This window comes from Sminthopsis crassicaudata, chromosome 5 (genome assembly GCF_048593235.1).
Source record: "Sminthopsis crassicaudata isolate SCR6 chromosome 5, ASM4859323v1, whole genome shotgun sequence".
Lineage (NCBI taxonomy): Eukaryota > Metazoa > Chordata > Mammalia > Dasyuromorphia > Dasyuridae > Sminthopsis > Sminthopsis crassicaudata.
The window spans coordinates 122,436,726-122,462,800 of NC_133621.1; the positions used below are offsets into that span (position 1 = coordinate 122,436,726).

At 34.1% G+C, this 26,075-nt stretch overlaps 1 protein-coding gene across 2 annotated transcripts in view; it reads left to right on the plus strand.

Moving 5' to 3' along the window:
* AASS (aminoadipate-semialdehyde synthase) overlaps positions 1–26,075 on the plus strand; it is a 75,696-nt gene that overhangs the window by 1,845 nt on the left and 47,776 nt on the right. Inside the window, exons 2-7 of one of the 2 annotated variants that reach the window (XM_074268130.1) lie at positions 5,803–5,941; positions 9,913–10,140; positions 13,407–13,583; positions 15,947–16,031; positions 24,402–24,469; positions 24,569–24,715. In XM_074268130.1, coding sequence (XP_074124231.1) covers positions 9,928–10,140; positions 13,407–13,583; positions 15,947–16,031; positions 24,402–24,469; positions 24,569–24,715 — 690 coding nt within the window. In that variant the 5' untranslated portion in view covers positions 5,803–5,941; positions 9,913–9,927. The remainder of the gene's footprint in view (positions 1–5,802; positions 5,942–9,912; positions 10,141–13,406; positions 13,584–15,946; positions 16,032–24,401; positions 24,470–24,568; positions 24,716–26,075) is intronic. The other variant, XM_074268129.1, reaches the window with a different exon arrangement.

Consider the following 26,075-nt stretch of genomic DNA (forward strand, 5'->3'; position numbering starts at 1 on the left):
TACTTGGACTGAATTAAGTTTGTAATAGTATTTCCCTAGTTCATTTGAGGACACTTCTTTCAGGTGCAGGGTTACTCCTTGGGCAGTTGGTACTATGAGCTGAGTAATTTCATTCTGACTGAGAAATTTTCCAACTGTTATTGTCATCTTTTGCTAAAATGAAACCACCCAGAGTTCTATTCTGGATAGTGAAGGCATTTTGCATAATTTTATTTCTCTTTTTTTCTGAAGTATTAACAATGATGTCTTTTGTGTTTATATTACATACATTTCTGAACCTATCCTCTCTCTTTTCCCTTACTCATTATTCCCTTCTTCCTCACAAAAATATAAAGTTTAGAAAAACAATCAACACAAAAAAGTATATGCAATATACTCTACCTATAGTTTCTCATCTTTGCAATGAAAAAAAGGAAGTGTATTTTCATGTCCTCCCTTGGTCAAACCTTATTCATTATAATGACACCAGCATTTAGTTGTCTGTTATTGCTTCTTGTTTACATTGTTGCAGCCATTACAGATGTGGTTTTCCTGTGTTTTGTTATCATTACCCTGAAACAGTTCTTGTAAATCACATTTTTTTTCTCCGTTCTTCATATCCATTCTTTCTTACACTATAGGAATATTCTATTACATTCTTTACCATAGTTTGTTCAGCTATTTCCAAGACTATGGATGAGATGGGGAGAGGAACAAAAGATGGCACTATAAACCTCCTTGCAGAGGGAGAGAAACAAACTGGACTGCATGTTAACTCCCTTCTCTTTGCTCCTTACACAGGAATGTCCTTCTACTTTGAAGTTATCCATCTCTGATCAGAGACAGATGGAATCAACTTTTGTAGAGCTTTCTATCTCATCCACATATCAGTCCCAGGAGTTTCTTATTAGAGCATGCATTTGGAACTGATAGAGACCTTTTTATCCCTACCTCATGGATGGCTCACCTATCCTACACTCTAACTGAGAATTTTGCCTCATATTTTACTGGGGAAAATTGAGACCATTTGCTAAAAGTTCTGTCTTTTCTCCTCTTCATCTCAAATCATGCAAATGATATCTGCCATTATCTCTCCCTTCACTACCATGTCACATAATGATGTAGCCTTTCTTCTTGCCAAGGCAAAGCCCTCATGATGTACAAATTATCTCATTCCATCCCATCTTCTCTGGCAGATTGTTCTCTCTATCATCCCCATTCTTTCAAATATTTTCAGTCTCTCCCTGTCTGCTGGCTGCTTTTTGTCCACAACTAAGTTCATGTCTCCCCCAGCCTCAAAAAACCCACAATAGTTATCATCAGTTATGTTTCCCCCCTTTGATAACTAAACTCTTTGAGAAAACTATCTATGGTAGGTTCTTTCACTTCCTTTCTTCTTACTCTTTTCTTAACTACAGACAGGTTTCCAATCTTGTGGTTCTACTGAAACTGTTCTTTCTAATTCTATCAGTGATTCCAATGTTACTCAAACTCATGGACTTTTCTCAGTCCCCTTCTTTGACTTCTAGGCTGGCCCTGATACTTTTGATCACCCTTTTCTCTCTGATGCTCTCCAGGTTTTAGTGATGCTACTACTCTCTCCTAGTATTCCTCTAGCTATTTGATCTTTCTTCTTTCTATTTCACTAGATCTTTATTCAGATAAAGTCTGCTTGCTGTGTGTGTTGCATGGGGTTTTTTCTTGGGCCATATTTTTTTCTTCCTCTATGTGATTTCCTTTGTAATGACATCTGCTCTAATAGGTTCAGTTATCATTCCTACTGATGATTTTCAGATCTACTTATCCAGTTCTAGTATCTATCACCACATTCAACCTTCCATCTACAATTAATTATTAGGCATATTGAACTGGATTTTGCATTTAATGCATCTTGCATTTAAGATGTCCAAAATTGCACTCATCTCCCTCTCAAAAAATCCTCCCCTCATTAACTTCACTATACCGTTGAGGCTATTATCCTCCTCCACAGTCATCCAGGTTCAAAACCTAGGTTTCATATTCAACTCTTCACTCTCTCTCACCTCCCATATCCAATCAATCATAAAATGATATATTATTATAGTTCAGATTCAAATTTGCGAGGAATTTCTGTAGAATCTTGATGAAACTGGAGAATAATTGAGATTTGGGGGACCAAAATTTACTTCAGGAGTTAATGTGGGTGATGGCACAGACAGTAAGAATATGTATCAATTAAACAAATATTTTTGAAGAATCTAGAATACCAGACAATTTTCTAGCAAAAGCTTAAAGCTAGGAATGCCAGAATTCAAATCCTGCCTCTGAAATGTATTGGTAATGTAACTATGGACAGGCCATTAAACCTCTCAATTCTATAGACAAATCTCTAAATCTCAGAGAAGCAGATCTACATTGGCCCTTTCTCAGCCAAAGGCTGAGGAAATTCAGAATCTCTTCTCATTGGGTTATACTTGCCTTTCTCATTCCTATTGGCTATGTTTGTAGATAATGAATTAATGGCAGCTGGCCATATAATAACATTTTAAATAGCACAGAAACCGAAAGTAGAAAGCTTCTACATTCTGGCTGCTTTAACTAGATCTCAATAAGAGACAACAAATAGATATGTCTTTGGGGAAAGGTAATGAATTTTCTCAATTCCCCTTGTCCCTCTCTTTCCCTCCCTACTTGCCCCTCACACTGGCCAAGTCACTCTTCTTGATCATCTCTGCTAAGATTTCCTAGCACCTCTGGTCTGATCTCTGGCCCTAGAATTCTCAGGAGTTTGGAAGGGTCTCCTAGCAGTGCAGATGTTGAGCAATTATTTTCCTTTCCCCATCTGTTTTACCTAACCACATAGGCTTCTTTGAGGAAGTCCCCACTCTCTCTAAACTAATGGAATGGAAGGAAAAACAAGCTCTTTAGACTTTTAAATCCTCTAATTTTTGTTATCTGGAGGGGGTACTATATAATATGTGTTTATTTGTACAGATAGATATATAACTATTACAATAAGTTGTGAGGTTCAGTTTTAAAGTGGAAAATAATAAGAAATGGGGGAGGACAGTCAAGAAAATGCTCATTAAGAGATATCACTTGAACTGAGCCTTGAAAAGAGAATGTTTCAAGCTTAGGAACATCATGTTGAAAAAAAAATGAAAATGGGAGATGGAATGTCCTGTGGAGGGACAGCACAAAGGCCAATTTGGTTAGAATGTAGAATGCTAGGGTTGTGAAATTAGCCTGGAAAGAATATGTTTGAAATAGATTGCAAAGAGTTTAAATATCAAATCACAAATTGCATCTTATATTTCAGGTTAATTTGGAACCACTGAAGCTTGTGAAAGATCCTTGGAAGGATCAATGCATTAAGAATATAAAATAGTTTATTGTCATCATAGATCTTGAGTAGCATTTCTCTTATAAAACACCCTTTTGCTTCTGACACTGCAACCACCCTGGTACAGGCCCTCATTGCTTCATTTTTGACTATTGCAATAGCCTGCTAGTTGGTCTTACTTCTTAAAATCTATCCACATTTTTAATCCATCCTCCATCCAGCTGTCAAATTCATCTTCCTAGAGGTAAAATCTGGCTACATTAACTCCAGACTCTATAGTAAACTCCAGTGGATTTCCATTGTCTCTAGAATCATTTATTAACTCCTCTCTTTGGTTGGAAAGCCCATCATAACCCTCCTATCTTTCCAGTCTGCCTACATTTCATTCCACAAACTCTCTAATTTCCTTGCTATCCTTCTATGCCAATCCAACAGTTATGAAATACTATCTTTATGCCAGGCACACACTAAGCTCTGAAGATACAAAGCTAGGAATGCCAGAATTCAAATCCTGCCTCTGAAATATATTGGCAATACAGTTACAGACAGGCCATTAAATCTCTCAGCTCTGTAGACAATTCTCTAAATCTCAGACTGAGCTTGATTTTTAGGAATTTACAATCTAAGTGGGGAGACAACATGCAAATATAGACAAAGCAAGCAAGCTATATGTGGGATAAATAGGACCTAATTAACAGACACTAACACTGAAATTAAAGGGAAGACTTCCTGTAGGTGAGATTTTACTTGGGATTTAAAGGAAGCCAGAAAGTTAAAGTGGAGAAAGGAGAGCATTCTAGGCTGAGGGGACAGCCAGAGGCAATGCCTGGAGCCAAGAGATGAACTTTTTTGTTCCTGGAATAGCCAGAAAGATTAGTGTCACTGAATTAAGGAATGCATGTTGGAGAATCAGGTCTGGGAAGACTGGAAATCTATGAGGGATGTTATGAAAAATTTAAATGTCAAAATAGAACATTTTTAAATTTACTCCTGGACACAATAGGAAGCTAGTGGAGTTTATTGAATAGGAGACGATATGATTAGACCTATATTTTAAGAAAATCACTTTAGGGACTAAATGGAGAATGGATTGGAGTGAAGAGAGATTTGAGGAGAAAGACCCTCTATGAGGCTACTGGAATAATACAGGTGTAAGGTGGAGGACCTGTACTAAAGCAGTGGCAGTTATCAGAGGACTGCTGCCTTACTAGTACTCCTTGAACTTTCACTGACTATCCCCCACACCTGCAACTTGCACCTTTCTCATTTCTGCCTCCTGGTTACTCTTGTTTCCTTTAAGTCTTAAGCAAAACCTACCTTTTGTAAGAAGCCTTACCTAGACCTCCATAATGTTAGTCTTCCTTTTGAGATTACTCCGGATTTATTACATATATACATTTATATTATATATAAGTTGTTTGCATGCTGTCTTCTCCCTAAGTTGTAAGCTCCCTGTGAAGTCATGGATTGCCTTTTTTTTTTTTTTTTTTTTTTTTTTTTTTTAACTTTCTCTCTCTCTCTCTCTCTCTCTCTCTCTCTCTCTCTCTCTCTCTCTCTCTCTCTCTCTCTCTCTCTCTCTCTCTCTCTCTCTCTCTCTCTCTCTTTCTCTCTTCTCTCTCCTCTCTCTCTCTCTCTCTTCTTGTATCTCCAGTACTTAGTACAATGCTTGACACAGGCTTAATAAATTATAGCTGACAAACCGTGTATAGCAAGATCTACAAATGAGATAAAATAGTCAGAGGCACTTTAAAATTGATTAATTATGCAAGTATTCCATTCCCCCCCATATATATTTAAACCTATGCCTAAAAAGTATTGAAAGAATCCCAGGCTCATTTTTTTTTGGTGGGTATATCAGAGTATTTGTTCACAAAACAGAACCCATCCCTTGAGAAGGAAAAAAAAAAAAAAAAAAAAGTCATACCATACACTAAAAAGGTAAGGCAAAACCTAACATTTTCAAAACCAGTCTTAGCAAGTCTTGGAATGTTGATATGATTTAGACAAGTTCCTGGTCATCACCATGCTTTATGAGTGGGGTGGAATTGGGAGTGGGGTAGGGAAGCTGGATGATTTGAGAGGCTTTTGACTACTGTCTTTTCAGTGGGTAAAACTTTCACATCTCAATTGCCTCCTCATCTATAAAATAAGAGGTTGTTTAGATTATTTCTAAACCACTCCTCCCATTTTGTAGGTGAGGAAATTGATTTTTTGGAGACCATGTCAGTCCTGCAGTTGGAATTTGAACACCATATTTAGCATAATTGATTCCCAGGGTGAATACTTTTTCCACTATCTCAGATGCATCTTTCTCTATAAAGGACTTTTTTCACAGGGCAATTTATATATAAGCATATATGACAAGCTCTGAGAATGGATCTCGTTGAAAAGAGAGCACTAAAGAAGAAATAAATAATAGTATAGTAGAGATTCATGCTATTCAAAAGAAAAGGGAAAGCATTATATTGAGGCTTTCTTATGTATTTTTTTGCAATTCCTAGGTGTTTTTATCTGATTGTGCCTGAAGGGTGGCTGGTGGAGTAGGCACTCCACGGGTTGCAGATTAGCTTCTAAAGCCTAAGGTGTAGGTGGTTTCCTGAGGCATTTAGAGACTAATTTCCTTTATTCCACAAACAGGGGGTAAGTACTTATTCTGGAAAAAAAAAATAAAGAATGAACAAAACAAAACAAAAATAGTCTCTACTCTCCAAAAGTTTACTGTTCACAAAGGGAAAAGAGTTTACTATACAACTAAAGCTATTCCTTTGAGACGAATTCTCCAGACTCAGTGTTTTATTAGGCATGTAAACCTGATTTGGTATTAGGAATTCTTCAAGAAAATGCCCTGAAGTTGTGTTTTTGTTTTTGTTTTTGTTTTTGTTTGGGGGGTGTGTGTGGTCAAAGCAACACTTTGATACTATTTCTTGAAAAATTATCTTTGATAATCTGAGTTAATTCTAACAGAAGAATATGGATTGGACCCTTTCCCTCTGCTGTCTCAGCTGAGATCCCTGTCTAATATTTCACTAAGGGGTGGGGTGGGGGGAGGAGAGGGATGTTGGGGGTGGCAGTGGGAGGGCAAAGGATGTTTGTGGAGAAAGTTTCATAATGCCCTCAGCAGCTACTGAAATATATAGGACTGCTTGCATCTATTCTAAGTTGCTATAGACTACTTAAAAAGATACACATCATATTAAAAAATACCAGATTTCCCAGCTTCTCCATCCTTAGCAACTCTTACCTCTTTTTATTAGTATATTTTGTTTTACACTTATCTCTATTTGTGAATTTGTCTTCTCCTACCCAGAGTCATAACACAGATGTAAAACTATAGGAACAGTTCAGCAAACCAACTAAAATTTTAATCTTCTTTGAGAGAATAGGCAATATTCCACACCCTAGTCCCCAATCTCTGTACAGAGATTAGTATATACAGTTTTCCCTTCTACATTACTTCTTTCTCAAATGCAGTTTTGATATATCACAACTTAGCATAAGAAGTGAAATGGGAATTTTAGGGGAGTATTGTGGAGTGGAGGATGATATGTGAAGGCCAATAGACAATGCAGAAAAAGTTTACAAACTCAGAACTATATAAAAATAAGGAATTGTATAATAACATATTTTAACTTTTAACACCAATTCAGATTTCTCTGGTACAAAAAGGGAACCAAAACTTTTTATGAATATTTTCCGGATTGTGGGGAACCTCATCCACACTCTAAGCACTGAATGTGGAAAGAGATGACTATACTTTCTCAGCTTTTTGTGTATAGCTAAGCATGATCATTAAAACTATATCATTAAAACTATACAGTGCTCAGTCTTTCCATTTACATTGCTATAATCATTGTTCAAATTGTCTGCTTATTTAAGTTTGCATCTTTTCATGCTTCTCTGAATTTTTCACATTCATGAACTATGATTTTTTTTTGTTTTTTTATTTTTCTTTTTAAAAGTTTCATTCATATCCTTTTGTTTTTATACCATAGTCGTTTAGCAAAATGTTTATCATTCCTTTTTTAAAAAAAATCTTCTGAATATATGTTTGTCCTTCCTTAGATCCCTATGGAACCCTTCCTTGCAACAAACTAAAACATTTAAACAAAAGCAACTAACACAGTTGCCATAACTGGCAACATATGCAACATTTGGTATCTCTAGTACTCCCTACTAATAGAAAGACATTGGGTTTCATCATTCTCCCTGAGCTTGAAATTGGTCATCATAAACAGACTTACAGGCCCTTCATTTTAAAAGGGAAGAAGCTGGGTGATGATGGTAACAACTAACATTTATATAGCACTTTAATGTCTGTAAGGGGCTTACTACATTATCTCATTGGATTCTCACCATGGACTTGTCTATGACCATATGTTAAGGAAATGTAACCTAGAATTTAGTTTTTCTGGTTTATAAGCCAATGCGTTTTTTCCTTATTTCTTCTTTTTCTTAATAGTCTCCCCTCCCCCCCCAATACAACATTCATTTTTGTAAGACTCCATAGAATCACATTTTTGGGCCACTTTTTTATTGAAGGTCATTCATTCCTTTTCTGGTTTCTAGACCAGATAGTGTTGCTGTAAATGCTTTGGTGGGTTTTGATCTCCTTGGGTTATATGCATAGCAGTGAGATCTCTTGACTCTACTTGTATATGGACATTTTAGTTTTCCTGGATCCTTGAAGACTATACCAATAAAAGGCCAATGCTGGTACTAGAATCTATCATAGTAGGATTTTGAAAACAGGCCCAGTGCTGACCAGTATCATTACCTGCCCCATCCCCCAAGAAGTAGTTTGCTAATTATGGAGAGCTTTTTCTCCATGGGGATAGAGAGTGGAGAGGGAGGAAGAGAAACAATCTGGAAATCAAAGTTTTATTTATTTTTAATTTTTACTTGTGTGTTTTCTTTTTCTTTTTTATTAAAGCTTTTTATTTTCACAACATATGCACAGATAATTTTTTAACATCAACTCTTGCATAGCCCTATGTTCTAAATTTTCCCCTCCTTCCCCATCCCCTCCTCTAGATGGCAAGCAATTCAATATATGTTATACATGTTAAAATATAGGCTAAATCCAATATATGTAAGCATATTTATATAATTCTCTTGCTGTACAAGAAAAATCAGATCAAAAAGGAAAGAAAATGAGTAAGAAAACAACAACAATAAGAGTGAGAATGTTATGTTGTGATCCACACTCAGTTCCCACAGTTCTCTCTCGGGGTGTACATGGTTCTCTTCATCACAAGATTATTGGAACTGGCCTAAATCATCTCATTATTAGAAAGAGACACATCTATCAGAACTAATCTTTGTATAATATTGCTGTTGCTGCGTACAATGTGGAAATCAAAAATTTATAAACAAATGTTAATTGTTTTTATATGTAAAAATATTGACTTAATAGCTTATTTTTTTTAATGGGTGCCTTTTAGTTTATATCCCATTGACTTCTGGATATGTCTTCCTGTTCATTTCTCCATTAAATTATGCCTTTTAACAGAAAGAACAAACAATAAAGGGAGGGAAGCAATTTAGCAAAACCAACCTCACCTAAGAGTATAATGTAATATTTCATATCAACAGTGCTTCATTTCTGAATAAAGAAAGAGGAGCATTTTCTTAACTCTGGGTCTTAACTTGTTTATTATAATACAGGCTTATTATCTTTATGTTGTATTTTAGTTCACCTACTTTGACTTGTTATTTAATATAACTAAGAAAATTAGCTTGTAAAGTTTTTTGTCTTTTATAAATGTTAAAGGGTCCATCCTATGTAAAATCTTAAGCTGCTATGATTATGTATATGATGAAATGTTTTCATTGGTTTTAAATATAATCATTTAAATGCAATATTGACTCATCTACATATCTAAGTTGAGTGTTCTCAGTCCTTACTCCCTCCTCCTCTTCCCAATGCAGTCAAAGATATCTGTGGTTTATTATAAACTGATTAGATTTGGGATTTTAGAACTGATTCTTGTGACAGAGTCTCCAGATATTAATTTTAATTGTACTTAAGATAGCTAACATCGTGGATTATTTTGTTTTACTTCTTCTTAATCTTTTTCTATAAGCCCTGTCCTTAATTCATCGAAACTGTTTAATGGCTATTTGTTTTCTTAATGTTGTAACCAGCAGTTTAAAGCAATTGCTTTTGGATATGCCACTTTAAACTACAAAAGTTTAAGGTTTGGTTTTTTTTTTTTAATTAATTAATTTATTTAATAAGTTCATGTTGACTGTGAAAAGTAGTATCCAAAATTTATTTGGTAAAACAGTTACTGGTGAATGGAAGCTAATTATATCACTAATACATTCCTCTACTTTGATGGACATTTATCTCCTATATTAAATATTTAGGAGTACATTAGGTTGTGGGACTTGACTACCAGACTCAATACTTGGTATATTGAAGGCACTTAATAAATACTTAATGACTGAGTTCTGTTTCCGCTGACAGTTTAAATCCACTGAACAACATATTGATCAAATTTCTCATCATAAAATTGTTTTATTTTAGTGCTAATTTCAAAGGTTATTACAATTGATTAGTAGCTGCTTTTTCCTGTTTGCTTTTATGCTCATGTATTTACAATCATTAGGTTTCCTCCAGTTTCATGATGTTTCGAGTACTCAGGAGCAGAAGATGTAGGTTGAGCATTATCCATTTAAAGCGCCTTCATCATAAGGCTGTGCTGGCACTCAGGCGAGAAGATGTAAATGCGTGGGAAAGGAGAGCACCTTTAGCCCCAAAGCACATTAAAGGGATCACCAATTTGGGATATAAGGTGCTTGTTCAACCTTCAAATCGAAGAGCCATTCATGATAAGGTAAATATTAGTATAACTATAATGATAGCTCACAATTGTTTAGTGCTTTTGATTTTGTGCTAAGCCTCCTGTAAATTATCTCATTTGATCATCACAACTTCTTTATCAAGAACATACCACAAGTGTTATTATTTCTATTTTAGAGATAAATTGAGGTTCAAAGTGTTTAAGTGACTTGCCTGTGGCATTGCTGCTAGTGAGGTCAGAAGCAGGACTGAAATCTAGGTGTCTTCCTGAACATATTTAGAATTTCAGTTACTTTCTATATGATTCACTATGTTAGGGACTAGTGGTATACAGAAAAAATGAAAATCTCTGCCTTCAAGGAGATTAAATGATTTTCTTTTGAAAAAAGTGCAGATGAAAGAACTAACGGAATCTGAGTAAAACACTGATTTAAAAAATGATAATACTTTCTACAATCTGAAAGTATTCCTTGCTTTAATTAATAATAATAAGATTTAGTATTTATATAGCACTTTAAAGCTTGAAAATAGATCTAAAATTATGTTATTCTATTTAAATTTAATATGTTATTATAGAATTATCTATAACAATATTTAATATATGTATATATAACATTTTATATATAATTATCAATAATACATGGCATAAATTATATGCTATAATTCTGTGTAAATTTAATTATATATCATTCTATTTAAAATTATATGTGATTTTGACTAGAGTCCATGCTTTAATGAGAATTTGTCAGAATACTATTCTTTTCATACTATCTAGTCTTACTTTTTAGCACAATAGCAAGGTGCTATAGGTTCTTGAGTAAAAGTGACATAGATGCTTACAATTTATTCATCATTCCCTTTTGAAAGTGCTTTTTGAGTACTGCGTATGGATTCATTTTGAGCTATCCACACTTTCTTGCCTGGTTTCCTTAATGGTGTATGACACATATTTGCAAACTTAAATGGAGGTCTAATATGTGAGTGTTTATAAAACATTTGATTCAAGGAAATAAAAAGTATAAAACAGTCTTGGGTTTCAAGTAACTGATGATACAGAAGCACTTACCAGCAATTACCAAATACCAGGTAGCATCACATGCGAAGCTTTGGGATATCTTTTATGTTTATAATTTTCTTTCCATTTCCACTGTTAATATCCTTCTGGCCTTCAAAATTGTGATGGATTACTCTATCTCATTGTTCAAAGTTTTTGCCTCTCCAATCCATTCTGCATAAACTTCTCAGATTATTGTGCCTAACTAAATCCCTGAGCAGACAGGTAAGAATAAAAACTTCAGTAAATTACCATTACTTGCTTGATGAGCTAAAAAAAATTAGAACATTCAATTCGATTCCAACTTACTTTTCCAATCTTACTCCTTTTACATTCCAACAAATTGAATTATTTGCCTTTCCTAAGTATATCTTGTGTTTGGCCTTTGTGTATACTGTTCCCTTCTGCTTGGGCTACCCTCCCCAGCCATCTTTTCCTTTCAAAAGCTTACTTGTTCTTTGTGTTTCAACTCAAATGTCACCTCCTTCATAAAGGAATTTCTGATCATCCTAACTACAATGACTCTCTATTTTCTGAATTCCCATAATAAAAATGGAACTACATTTTAGAGTAAAAAATGCTACTCTTGGGAAGGACACATTTGTTGAAACTTAAAAACCACAAATTTTGCTGCTTCCCAGTCAATGAGAGATATGGACTTTTCAGCACACATACAGGAAGACAATTCAGTCTAAAAAGAAGCAGAAATGCTCAGATCTATTGTTGACAAGAATTAAGATCTTTATTCAGAATAAAAAAAATAAAAAATGTTTCTCTTTAAAAGAATAAACATTAGTCTTATGGCATGATTAATGTGATGACACATATTCTAGCATTTCTTCACATGACCTGTCATATTCAATCTAGTATATTATAAATTCTTAAAAGGAGGACCATGTCTGATTCGTCTTTGGAGAATGAGCCAAGTCTAGTAAAAGAGTGCTGGGTGAGATGGCTTTGCTACTAATTAGCTGTGAGAATTTTCCCTCTCTGGGCTTCAGTTTCTTCATCTGCAAAATTAAAAAAAATTGGGATTAATTATGTCTATGTTCCTTTTGAGATCGATAGGACTTTGTGGTTCATATCTCACACATTGCTTAAGCATAATTTCTTGCACCTAATAGGTCCATAGCAAATATTTGAAGAAGTGAAACAGTTCCTAATTATCTATACTAATAAATTGCTTAAAATCTCCATGAGCCTCAGATCTTTCATTCTTAAAATGGAGAGGGTTAGGTTAGATAGTCATTGAGGCCCTTTCCCATTCTAAAGTTTTATGATTCTATAAGCACAAAACATATGCTGCAGACAATGAACTTCCTTTTCCTAGGAAGAAACCATAATAATAATAGGTGATATTTAGAGCTCTTTAAGATTTGCAAATATCATTTCATTCTCAGAACAACTGTAGAAGTTGTTATTGTGCTATTATTATTATTATCCATACTTTGCAGATGAGGAAACTGAGGAAGATAGCAATTATAAATGACATTTTCAGGATCACACAGCTACTACATGTCTGAATTCCAGTTAGAAGTAAGATTTTCTGATTCCAGGTCTAGCATTGAACCACCTAGTGATTCCTAGCTTCAATCCATAAGATCTTGATCAATATAGAGTTATTTCTTTGTATTAAATAAAACTGCAAATATTTTACCTTGTGTCTTTTCACTACTATATCTAAGTGTCACAATAATATTGATACACATAAGAGAGAGACTCAGTCTTCATGCTTTTATGGACTTAAAGTTGCAATCACAGAAAGCCCTTCTTAAATTGCACAGTTAATCAATTTAATTGTTCATAACAATGACAGTGATCATATTTACACATCTGAAGTTTACATAAAGCATATTTCCTCCTTAACACTAGGTGAAGTAGGTAGAATAGCAGTACATTTGACAGCTAAGCTAAACACTGAGGCACAGAAGGTAAAATGATTTGTCCAAGATCACATATCTATTATGTATTAGAGTCAGAATGTGACTCCAAAAAAATCTGACTCTAATTGAATACTTTAAAAAGGATATCATTTTGCCTTGCACTACTCTCAGCAGGAACATTTATGGATATAGCATTATTTCTTGCTTTACCTAGCAACCTAAGAAATAGTTATTATCCCACTTATTTTAATCCCCTTGAATCAATAAATCTTAACATTTCTACTGCTTCAATGATAAAACCTGATTAAGGAAAAAAGTTGCATTCAATAAAGAAATATATTTTCCCCCATTTTTTTTTCACAGGAATATGTCAAAGCTGGTGGCATTCTTCAGGAAGATATTTCTGAGGCTTGCCTCATTGTGGGAGTTAAGAGACCTCCAGAAGAAAAATTAATTCCCAGGAAGACTTATGCATTCTTCTCTCACACAATAAAAGCTCAGGAAGCAAATATGAACTTGTTGGATGAGATTCTAAGACAGGTAATTAGTAATTCAAGCAGATAAACCTTTTTAAAAAAAATGTTATTGATATCTTTTTAAATATTACCTAAATGTATTGTACTGTCATCTTTTTAGATTGCCTAAATCAATTTTAGAGCAGCCAGGAGGCCCAGTGCCTAGAGTGCTGGACTTGGAGGCAAGAAGATTTCCTAAGTTTAAATCTGGTCTTAGACATTTCTTATCTGTATATCCCAGGGCAAGCCACTTAACCTTGTTTGCTTTAGTTTCCTCATCTGTAAAATAAGCTGGAGAAGGAAATGGCAAACCATTCTAGTATCTTTGCCAAGAAAACCCCAAACAGACTCATGAAGAGTTGGACATGGCTGAAAAATGTCTAAACAACAACAAAAAATAAATTTAATGAAAAAAATTTTACCTTGCTTAAATTTCCCCCAGTCTCTCTCCCCTCCCCTTTGAGAAATTCAATCCATATGCCAAAGATATGTTTTTTCTAAAAAAGAAAAAAAGAGGAAAAAGAGAAAAAAAATTAATAAAATCTGTCAAAACCCTAAAAAAGTTTGATAATATATGCATTGTTCCACACTGAGGATTTCTATCACTGTAAAAAAGTTGGAAGAGGTATTTTCTCATATTTCTTCTTTAAGGTCATGCTTATTCTTTGTAATTCTGAAGCATTTACTTTGGATTTAGGAAAAAGTAAATCTTAACATTACATGAGTGCCAATTTGAGCTCCTCGGTACACCTAGGAATTTTTTTGTAATCTATAGAAAAAAAATATATCAATTCCTAATATCCTAGAATATATTTTGTTATTTTTTTTCTTGGAGTAAGAATTAATCACAATGTTAAAAAGCACAAGAAGGTTTATTGCTTTCTTATCTTTGTAGTGATTATAGAAAAGAATGATAATTACTTTTATGGCCAATTTCCATAGTCTACTGATTAAATATTAGTAGTTAAAAATCTTAGAATTATGGAGTTTTGGTTGGTCTTAGAACTCAATTATTCTTCTTTTCTGGATGAATAAACTGAGATCCAGAAAGATACCACTTTGTATATCATTGTTAAAGGTGAAAAGTACAGCATTTCTGCCTCAAATTCTCTATTTATTAGTATGGTAGAAAAATGTAAAATCCATTTAAAGTGTGCATATATTATTATTTGAAAATAAATTGGAGTTGGGCAAGCATAAGAATTAGTAATATAAAAAATATATATACATATATATACACACACACACACACACATATATATATATGGTTTTATGTGTGTATGTGTATGTATGTGTATGATATCTACACAAGGAGAATAGGAAGAACTTATAATAACTATTAATTAAAATCTCATTCATGGGAAATTCAAGGATCTGGTTACTTGTGGCTGAATCTTCATTTGGGATTTTCTTGGCAAATATACTGAAGTATCTTAGAGATAGTAAAGTAAAAAAAAAAAGACAAGGTAGAAAGTTTGGGAATAGAAAACATTCCCTCATATTCCATGCTATTGCTATTGAAATTATTTGGCAAGATCATATGATGATCAACTGTAATAGACACAGGTCTTCTCAGCAGTGTGGTGATTCAAGACAGTTTCAATAAATTTAAGATTCCATTCATGTTCACATGGGAACTAAGGAGACTGAATGTCAAAGTATAGTATTTTCACCTTTGTTTGCCAACTTTTAAAAAAATTTCTTCTGGTTTTTTTTCCCCTTTGGATCTGATTTTTCTTCTACAACATGACAAATATGGAAATATGTTTTAAAGGATTGTACATATTTAACTACATCAAGTTAGTTGCTGTCTTAATGAGGAGGAAATAAGAGAGGGAGAGAGAAGAATTTGGAAATCAAATCTTAACAAAAGAAATGTTAGAAACTATATGTGTATTTGGAAAAATTACTCCTGAGGAAAAAAAGAAATTATATACCATTTGATATTATGAGACTAGTGACTTAATCACTTATCTGGTGAGACTTTGTTTAGGACACTTTTTACTGTACTTCCTTTATGTTAAGATGAGAAATGTTATCTATTTCCTACTTTGGTTAATGAACTTAGGAAGAACATTCCTTTTCTGATTGACTTGGTTATTGGAATGCCCACTACTGAGATGTCACTTTTAGAATCATTCTCTCTTCTTGTACCAAGTGGGTGCCATTTATCACATTTAGGCTGACTCATGGTCTCTTGCTATGGTTGTATCCTGACTTGAAACTTTCTAAAATCCTTTCTTGAAGCCAACTTGACCAAGAAATTTATATTAATAGGCCCAGGAATATTTTTTGAGGAAAAAATAAACTGTTGACTTGTCCATTTGCATAGCTTGGCTATTAAATTTGAACTCAGAGGATCTGACTGGATAATTTTTTTTTCCTTAGGAAATACGGCTTATTGATTATGAGAAAATGGTCGATCATAAAGGAACACGTGTGGTGGCCTTTGGACAATGGGCAGGTGTAGCGGGTATGTATATTAGGATTTTCAGGCACATTTGAAACATTCTATATTGATGAATGTGAATGTGCATGTTTCTCAACAGTTCAACAAACATCTTAATAAGCACCCAACATACTGTACGGTAGGTACAATGCTAAGCCCTTTAGCTTACAATCTAATAAGTGAGAAAACATGCAAACAACTGTGTACAAATCTATATAAAATATAATAAATAAATTTATATAGTATAATAAATAAAAATAAAACATAAAATCTGTGTAAAGATGTCTATGGAAATCTATAGGTTAGATATAAATCTCTATAAAAACAAATTTATATTTATCTATAGATTAGTAGAAATCTATACAAGGATAAAAATCTATATCTCTATAGATAGAAATATATATATATATATATATATATATATATATATATATACACACACACATACACACACACACATTATATATATATATATATATATATATATATATATATATATATATATATATATATATATATATGATCTATCATATATTCAATATGAATCAGAAACAAGCTTGAATAGGAGACATTGGCATTTAGGGTAACTAAGAAAGCCATTTTGCTGAGATTTTAGGAGAGGCTTAGAGAAACTCAGGGAAGCCAGAAGGCAGAGATTAGGGAGGAGAGAAATACAAGTTTGGGGATATCAGTGAAAACACAGAACCCGGAGATGAAGTGTCATGTGGAAGAAACATCAAACAAGTTAATGCCTGGGATCTCAGAGAATGTAGAGGAGAATAAAGTATGAAAAGACTAGGAAAGGCAAAAGGAGGTCAGATTATTAAAAGTGAGAGGATTTTCTTTTTGATCCTTGAGGTTTAAGGAAATATTATAGTTTATTAAATGGGTGATTGGGGGTTGGGAGTATGACATAGTCAGACTTGTACTTAGGGAATATCATTTTGATAGCTGAGTAGAAAATAGACTGTAGGAGGGAGAGCTTTGAAGCACAGAGATCAACCAGAAAACTATTGCAACAATACAGTGGTGAGAAGTGTGTGTGTGTGTGTGTGTGTGTGTGTAATATTCATGTTGCAGAATTGTCCCAAAAATTGCTTGGGGATGTGTTGTTGCTTGCAATGTTGAAAGTGATGAGTAAAGCTTTTATATAAAAGGCTATGTTTCAATGGAAAAAATGAAAGAATAGCAGTGGCTATTTGATAGCTTTGGGTGAGCTCAGCTAAGAGGCTTCAGCTTGCTCACTTCTAATGCAAATTCTTAAGAGTTCTTGGGACTTCCAGCCGAGATGGAGGCATGGAGGCAGACAGCTGCTTGAGCTCTGCGTTTTCTCTCAGGACTTACTTCATGACAAGCCTCGGAATTAATGCTTGACCAGAAAAGAAACCCACAAATAATCACCAACAGTAGACATCCTTGAAATTCACCAGAGAAGGTCTGTGTTTGCTTGGGGGAGGGTCGAACAGACTGGGCGCAGACTGAGGGCAGGCAGCAAGAGCGAGACAGGCAGCTCACACAGCTCAGACCAGAGGGGGGAGAGGTACGATCTCTGCAGTTTCTTCGAAAAGACTTTTACCCCAGTGTGGATACTCTGTCTTGGCAGCAAGCCAGGATGAGCAGAGAAGGTGTAAACACTGGAGGTGAAGAATAAAACCCCGGAAAGCTAGCGTCTCTCAGGACCCGGCCACGCCTACCCCCACCTGGAGTGACTCAGCATGTTCTTAGAGCCTCAGAGCACAGACTCAGCACAGCCATCGCTGTCCTATTAGTACCTCACTGCTGCCCACCTCCCCCAGTCAGTAGAAGAAGCCCATTAACACCATCCAGCCCCACCCCCCCAGAAACAGACCAATTGTTTCTCTTGTCAATTTGTTTTCTTTGAGTCCTGCTCTGACAAAATGAACAAAAAATTCAAAAGGATTCTAACCATTGACATATATGGAGAGAGAGAAGACCTCAAATACTGAGGACACTAAAAGCAGATTGTCTCCAGAGGAATCCCCTAAGGGGGATATGATCTGCTCCTCAATACACAAGACTTTCATAGAGGAAATCAAAAAGGCTCTCACAAGAGAGCTAGAAGAGAAATGGGAAAAGGAAAGGGAAGCTTGGCAAGAGAGTCTGGAGAAGTCATTCCACGCATTTAAAGACAGAGTGGATAAAGAAATCAAATCATTGAGAAAAAAAAATTTGTGAATTAGAAAAGGTAAACAACTCTAAGGAAAACAGGATTAGTGAGCTGGAAAAACAAAACAGCTCTCTAAAAAATAAAATGGATGAAATGGAAAAAAAATTCCATAGAAGAAAAAAAAAACTCACTTAAAAACTCAATTGGACAACTACAAAAAGATATAAAAAAAAGTGAGTGAAGAAAATACATCATTGAAAATTAGACTCAAACAAGTAGAAATGAATGACTCAAGGAGAAACCAAGAGGTAGTCAAACAAAACCAGAAAAATGAAACAATTGAAAAGAATGTCAAGTACCTTATTGGAAAGACAACAGACCTGGAAAACAGATCCAGGAGAGACAATTTAAGAATAATTGGACTCCCTGAAAAATGTGAGGAAAAAAAGAGCCTGGATACTATTTTCCAGGAAATTATCAAAGAGAACTGCCCATACATTTTGGAAAAAGAAGGTAAAATAGACATTGAAAAAATTTATCTATCACCTACTGAAAGGGACCCTAAAATCAAAACGCTAAAAAATATAGTGGCCAAGTTCAAGAACCATCAGACGAAGGAAAAAATACTGGAAGCTGCTAGAAAAAAGCAATTCAGATATGGAGGAGCCACAATAAGGATAACCCAGGATCTAGCAGCGTCCACATTAAAAGAACGAAGGGCCTGGAACATGACATTCCGAAAGGCTAAGGAACCTGGTATGCAGCCAAGAATAACTTACCCAGCAAAAATGAGCATTGTTTTCCAGGGAAGAAGATGGACATTTAACGAAATAAATGAATTCCATCTATTCTTGATGAAAAAACCAGACCTACACAAAATGTTTGATCTTCAAATACAAACTCAAGAGATTTCTAAAAATGTAAAAAGAAATCTTGAGAACTATATTTCTGCCATAAAGATATGTAAAGAACACATGTATAATTTGTCCTAGAAACTAGAGGTGGAAAGGAAATTATATCATAAAAAAGGGTGAAGTGCTGGTACTACATCGCATGAAGAGGCAAAAGTAACCTATTATATCTGAGAGAAAGAAAGGAGGGAGATAAACATAATGTGTATCAATAGACATATTCGATTTATGGTGAAACTTCTTCCACTTCATTGAAAAGTAAGAGGGAAGGAGTAAGCTAAGGGGAAGGCAATATAGAAATTGTGAGAAAAAGGGGTAAAATAGGAAGAGGAACTTTAAGGTGGGGGGAGGGATACTGAAAAGGGAGGGCTGTGAAAAGCAAGTGGTGTTCACAAGTTTAATACTGGGTAGGGGGGTAAGAGGGAATGAAAGGAGAAAAACATAAGCAGGGGTTAACAGGATGGCAAGCAATATAGAATTAGTCATTCTAACCATAAATGTGAGTGGAGTAAACTCCCACATAAAGAGGAAGCAGTTAGCAGACTGGATTAAAAGTCACAATCCTACCATATGTTGTTTACAGGCAACACACCTGAAACAGGGTGATATATTCAAACTAAAAGTAAAAGGGTGGAGCAGAATCTACTATGCTTCAGGTGAAGCCAAAAAAGCAGGGGTAGCCATCCTCATCTCAGATCAAGCAAAAACAAAAATTGATCTAATTAAAAGAGATAAGGAAGGGTATATATCCTGCTAAAGGATAGCATAGATAATGAAGCAGTATCAATATTAAACATATATGCACCAAGTGGTACAGAATCTAAATTCTTAAAAGAGAAATTAAGAGAGCTGCAAAAAGAAATAGACAGCAAAACTATAATAGTGGGAGATCTCAAACTTGCACTCTCAGAATTAGATAAATCAAACCACAAAATAAATAAGAAAGAAATCAAAGAGGTAAATAGAATATTAGAAAAGTTTGATATGATAGATCTTTGGTGAAAGCTAAATGGAGACAGAAAGGAGTATACTTTCTTCTCAGCAGTTCATGAACCTATACAAAAACTGATCATATACTAGGACATAAAAACCTCAAAATCAAATGCAGTAAGGCAGAAATAGTAAATGCATGCTTTTCAGACCACAATGCAATTAAAATTACATTTAATAAAAAGCCAGGGGAAAATAGACCAAAAAATAATTGGAAACTAAATAATCTTATACTAAAAAATGATTGGGTAAAACAGAAATCATAGACACAATTAATAACTTCACCCAAGAAAATGACAATAATGAGACATCATGCCAAAATATGTGGGATACAGCCAAACCAGTAATAACGGGAAGTTTTATATGTTTAGAGACCTAGTTGCATAAAATAGAGAAAGAGAGGGTCAACGAATTGGGCTTACAACTAAAATTGCTAGAAAAGGAACAAATTAAAAACCCCCAGACAAACACGAAACTTGAAATTCTAAAAATAAAAGGTGAGATTAATAAAATTGAAAATAATAAAAAAAAACTATTGAATTAATTAATAAAACTAAGAGTTGGTTCTATGAAAAAACAACAAAATAGACAAACCCTTAATAAATCTGATTAAAAAAAGGAAAGAGAAAAAGCAAATTGTTAGTCTTGAAAATGAAAAGGGAGAACTCACCACTAATGAAGAGGAAATTAGAACAATAGCTACTTTGCTCAATATTATGCCAATAAATCCAATAATTTAAATGAAATGGAAGAATACCTTCAAAAATATAGCTTGCCCAGATTAATAGAGGAAGAAGTAAGTAGTCTAAATAGTCCCATTTCAGAAAAAGAAATAGAACAAGCTATTAATCAACTCCCCAGGAAAAAATCCCCAGGACCAGATGGATTTACATGTGAATTCTACCAAACATTTAAAGAACAACTAACACCAGTGCTATATAAACTATTTGAAAAAATAGGGATTGAAGGAGTCCTACAAAATTCCTTTTATGACACAGACATGATACTGTTACCTAAACCAGGTAGATTGAAAACTGAGAAAGAAAACTATAGACCAATCTCCTTAATGAATATTGATGCTAAAATCTTAAATAAGATATTAGCAAAAAGACTTCAGAAAAATCATCCCCAGGATAATACACTATGATCAAATAGGATATATACCAGGAATGCAGAGCTGGTTTAATATTAGGAAAACTATTAGTATAACTGACCATATTAGTAATCATATTAATAAAAACCATATGATCATCTCAATAGATGCAGAAAAAGCATTTGATAAAATCCATCATCCATTCCTACTAAAAATGCTTGAGAGTATAGGAATGGACTATTTCTTAAAATAATAACGAGCATATATTTAAAACTGTCAGTAAACATCATATGTAATGGCGATAAACTGGAACCTTTCCCTGTAAGATCAGGAGTGAAACAAGGTTGTCCACTATCACCATTACTATTCAATATAGTACTTGAAACGCTAGCCTCGGCAATAAGAGACAAGAAAGAGATTCAAGGAATTAGAGTAGGAAATGAGGAAATCAAACTATCACTCTTTGGAGATGACATGATGGTATACTTAGAGAACCCCAAAGACTCTGCTAAAAAGCTATTAGAAATAATTCAGAACTTTAGCAAAGTTGCAGGATACAAAATAAATCCACATAAATCCTCAGCATTTTTATACATTACCAACACAATCCAACAGCAAGAGATACAAAGAGAAATTCCATTCAAAATAACTGTTGATAGTATAAAATATTTGGGAATATATCTACCAAAGGAAAGTCAGGAATCATATGAGCAAAATTACAAAACACGTGGCACAAAAATAAAGTCTGATTTAAATAAGTGCTCTTGGAAAGGCTGAGCGAATATAATTAAGATGACAATACTCCCTAAACTAATTTATTTATTTAGTGCTATATCAATCAGACTCCCAAGAAACTATTTTAATGACCTAGAAAAAATAAGAACAGAATTCATATGGAACAACAAAAGGTCGAGAATTTCAAGGGAAGTAATGAAAAAAAAATTAAATGAAGGTGGTCTAGCTGTACCTGATCTAGAACTATATTATAAAGCAACAGTCACCAAAACCATTTGGTATTGGCTAAGAAATAGACTAGTTGATCAGTGGAATAGGTTAGGTTCACAGGGCAAGATAGTGAATAAAAATAGCAATCTAATGTTGGACAAACCCAAAGATCCCAACTTTTAGGATAAGAATTCATTATTTGACAAAAACTTCTGGGAAAACTGGAATGGCAGAACTAGGCATGGACCCACATATAACACCATATACTAAGATAAGATCAAAATTGGTCCATGATTTAGGCATAAAGAATAAGATCATAAATAAAATAGAGGAACATAGGATAGTTTACCTCTCTGACTTGTGGAGGAGGAAGGAATTTGTGTCCAAGGGTGAACTAGAGATCATTATTGATCACAAAATAGAAAATTTTGATTACATCAAATTAAAAAGTTTTTACACAAACAAAACTAATGCAAACAAGATTAGAAGGGAAGTAACAAATTGGGAAAACATTTTTACAGTTAAAGGTTCTGATAAAGGCCTCATCTCCAAAATATACAGAGAATTGACTTTAATTTATAAGAACTCAAGCCATTCTCCAATTGATAAATGGTCAAAGGATATGAACAGACAATTTTCAGATGATGAAATTAAAACTATTTCCACTCATATGAGTGTTCCAAATCACTATTGATCAGAGAAATGCAAATTAAGACAACTCTGAGATATCATTATACACCTGTCAGATTGGCTAAGATGACAGGAACAAATAACGATGATTGTTGGAGGGGCTGTGGGAAAACTGGGACACTGATGCATTGTTGGTGGAGTTGTGAAAGAATCCAACCATTCTGGAGAGCAATCTGGAATTATTCCCAAAACATTATTAAAATGTGCATACCCTTTGACCCAGCAGTGCTACTACTGGGCTTATATCCCAAGGAAATACTAAAGAAGGGAAAGAGACCTGTATGTGCCAAAATGTTTGTGGCAGCCCTTTTTGTAGTGGCTAGAAACTGGAAAATGAACAGATGCCCATCAATTGGAGAATGGTTGGGTAAATTATGGTATATGAATGTTATGGAATATTATTGTTCTGTAAGAAATGACCAGGGGGAGGAATACAGAGAGGCTTGGAGAGACTTACATCAACTGATGCTGAGTGAAACGAGCAGAACTAGGAGATCATTATACACTTCAACTATGATGCTGTATGAGGCTGTATTCTGATGGAAGTGGATATCTTCAACATAGAGAAGAGCTAATCCAATTCCAATTGATCAATGATGGACAGAATCAGCTACACCCAGAAAAAGAACACTGGGAAATGAGTGTAAACTGTTAGCATTTTTTGTTTTACTCCCGAGGTTATTTTTACCTTCTGAATCCAATTCTTCCTTTGCAACAACAACAACAACAAAATTCAGTTCTGCACATATATATTGTACCTAAGATATACTATAAGATATTTAATATGTAACGCAATGCTTGCCATCTATGGTAGGGGATGGAGGGAAGGAGGGGAAAAAACTTGGAACAGAAGGGAGTACAAGGGATAATGTAAAAAAAAATTACCTATGCATATGTACTGTCAAAAAAATGTTATAATTATAAAATTAATCATAAAAAAGAAGAGTTCTCTTTTTGAATGCAAATGGGAATGAAGAGATGTATAGTTTATGGGAAGGGATACACAAGAGTGGTTCAAAGAAGCCCCTGTATTTAAGAACACAGAAGTAAAATATTTGTATCCTTTGGGCTTAGCATATTGATGGGAAACACTAATGTGTTCAGTGGTAGTCTCATGATATTATTACAACTGGAAGTTTAATAGTAAAAGAATCTTGTTTCTTCAAATTACTAACGTTCTCATGAAGGCCCTGTTGGTTGCATTTTGTATACTTGCTACATTAGAAATGGAATATTTTCTCTCTACTTTACTTATATCATTATTTTTAACCATATAGTCTTCTCTTATCATACTTCTGCCTCTTGTAAATGGCTTCATACTTAATTAATGGCCTCACATTTAGGAAACTATTTACCTTTTTAAGCATGTAGGGCAAACTCTTATTATGATCACAATCAACCATTAAAATTATTTTGCTTTACTGAAATTTGATCAAATGAATGAATTAATGAATGCTGGGTTTGTAGTGGATCCAATATTTTTTCTACATTTTGAATTTGTAATGAAAATGAAATTCAGTTTAACAGACATTTATTAAACACCTATTAAAAACATTATGCTAGGAGTTAGAGGAAAAAACTGCATTGTTTCAAAAAATAATTTTCCCATCATTTTTATTGATCTTATTCCAAAATAGGGATGATCAACATTTTACATGGAATGGGCTTAAGGTTTCTAGCCCTGGGACATCACACACCTTTTATGGTGAGTTCTTTTTTTTTCTTCAAAAACCTTTTTTACATTTTGTGAAAATAAAATGTTTCAATGTATAGATGTATGTGAATCATATATATTTGTTTTCAGCATATTGGTATGGCCCATAACTACAGGAACAGCAGTCAGGCTGTGCAAGCTGTACGTGATGCTGGCTATGAAATTTCTCTGGGATTGATGCCCAAATCAATAGGACCTTTAACATTTGTATTCACTGGCACTGGTAATGTATCTAAGGTAAATACTAAACCTTTTTTTTTGCAGTGAAATATAGTTGGAATATATCTTAATGTCCTTAGCTAGTCCTACCTTGGGCACAGGGGTAGGGCAGTGGATAGAGCTCCAGACCTAGAATCAGGAAGGCCTAAGTTTATATGCAGCCTCAGATATTTACTAATTGGATGATCCTGGGCAATCCACTTACCTGCCCCAGTTTCCTCAAATGTAAAATGTGAATTATGATAGCATCTACCTCCCAGAGTTGTTGTGAGGATAAAATAATGTAGTATTTATTGTAAAGCATAGAACCTGGAATGTAATAAGTACTATATAAATTTTATTATTGTTATTATAATATGGCTTAGATAATTATATTATAGGGAAACCACAGGATTCTACTCTCTCATTTTTCCCATGGTTCTAGTCTTCTTTTACAAATATTTTACAATTTTGAAGATTAATGATTCAATCTTATCCCAAGCTTTCAGTTCTTCCTGATTTTGTCACAAGATTCCAAGATTTTTGTGGGCTACATTACATTACAACATTAGTAGGGTATTCTAGTCTTTCTAGTTGTTACTATCATATCAGTAACATTGTTAAAAGTTACATTGAGGCATTTGTTTCCAAAGGCTACAATCTGACAATACAGTTCCAGAGAAGACCATCTGTCTCATTAGGATATTTAAGTACATAGTAAGTGATATTTAAGTACATATTTCTCCTCTAGGAAATAGTCTTAATAACTTTCTCTTTCATGAGTGTAAAGAAAACATGTACAGAAGGGATTTGAGATTTCCCAGGAAAAGTCTAATCTACAATTTTGCTAAGTAGAACTTTCTTCAAATAAATAGTTTTGTGTTTTTTTTAAATTATGACATCACTGTTTTTTCTACAAGGTAACCAGGAAAGTCTTGCTATTTCTATCTAAAAAAAAAAAAAAAAAAAAAAAAAAGCAACATTGAAGGGGAATTAATAGAAGTTATTTATTGTACTTACTCACCCCAAAATCTCTGTGACTATCATAAAATATCTGACGCATATTTTTGACCAGAACACAATGAAATCTAGCTTTCATTCTTTAGCAAATAAAATATTATTGATTGCATCATTAACTAACATTAAAGTTTGCAAAGGCTTCATTTGATCCTCATGGGAACTTTAGGAAATACTTTTAGTTTTATTCCTATTTTATAGATGAGGAAACTGAGGCAAAAGTTAAGTCAGTTTTCCGAGATTACCCAGAAAGCTAGTATCTGAGGCAGGATTTGAACTTAGCTCTTTGTGACTCCAGATCCAGTGCTTTTATCCATTATGCCATCTAGCTGCCATGTTGTAGTTTAGGTTTCAGAGATGAAAAAGAAATATTCATGGAACC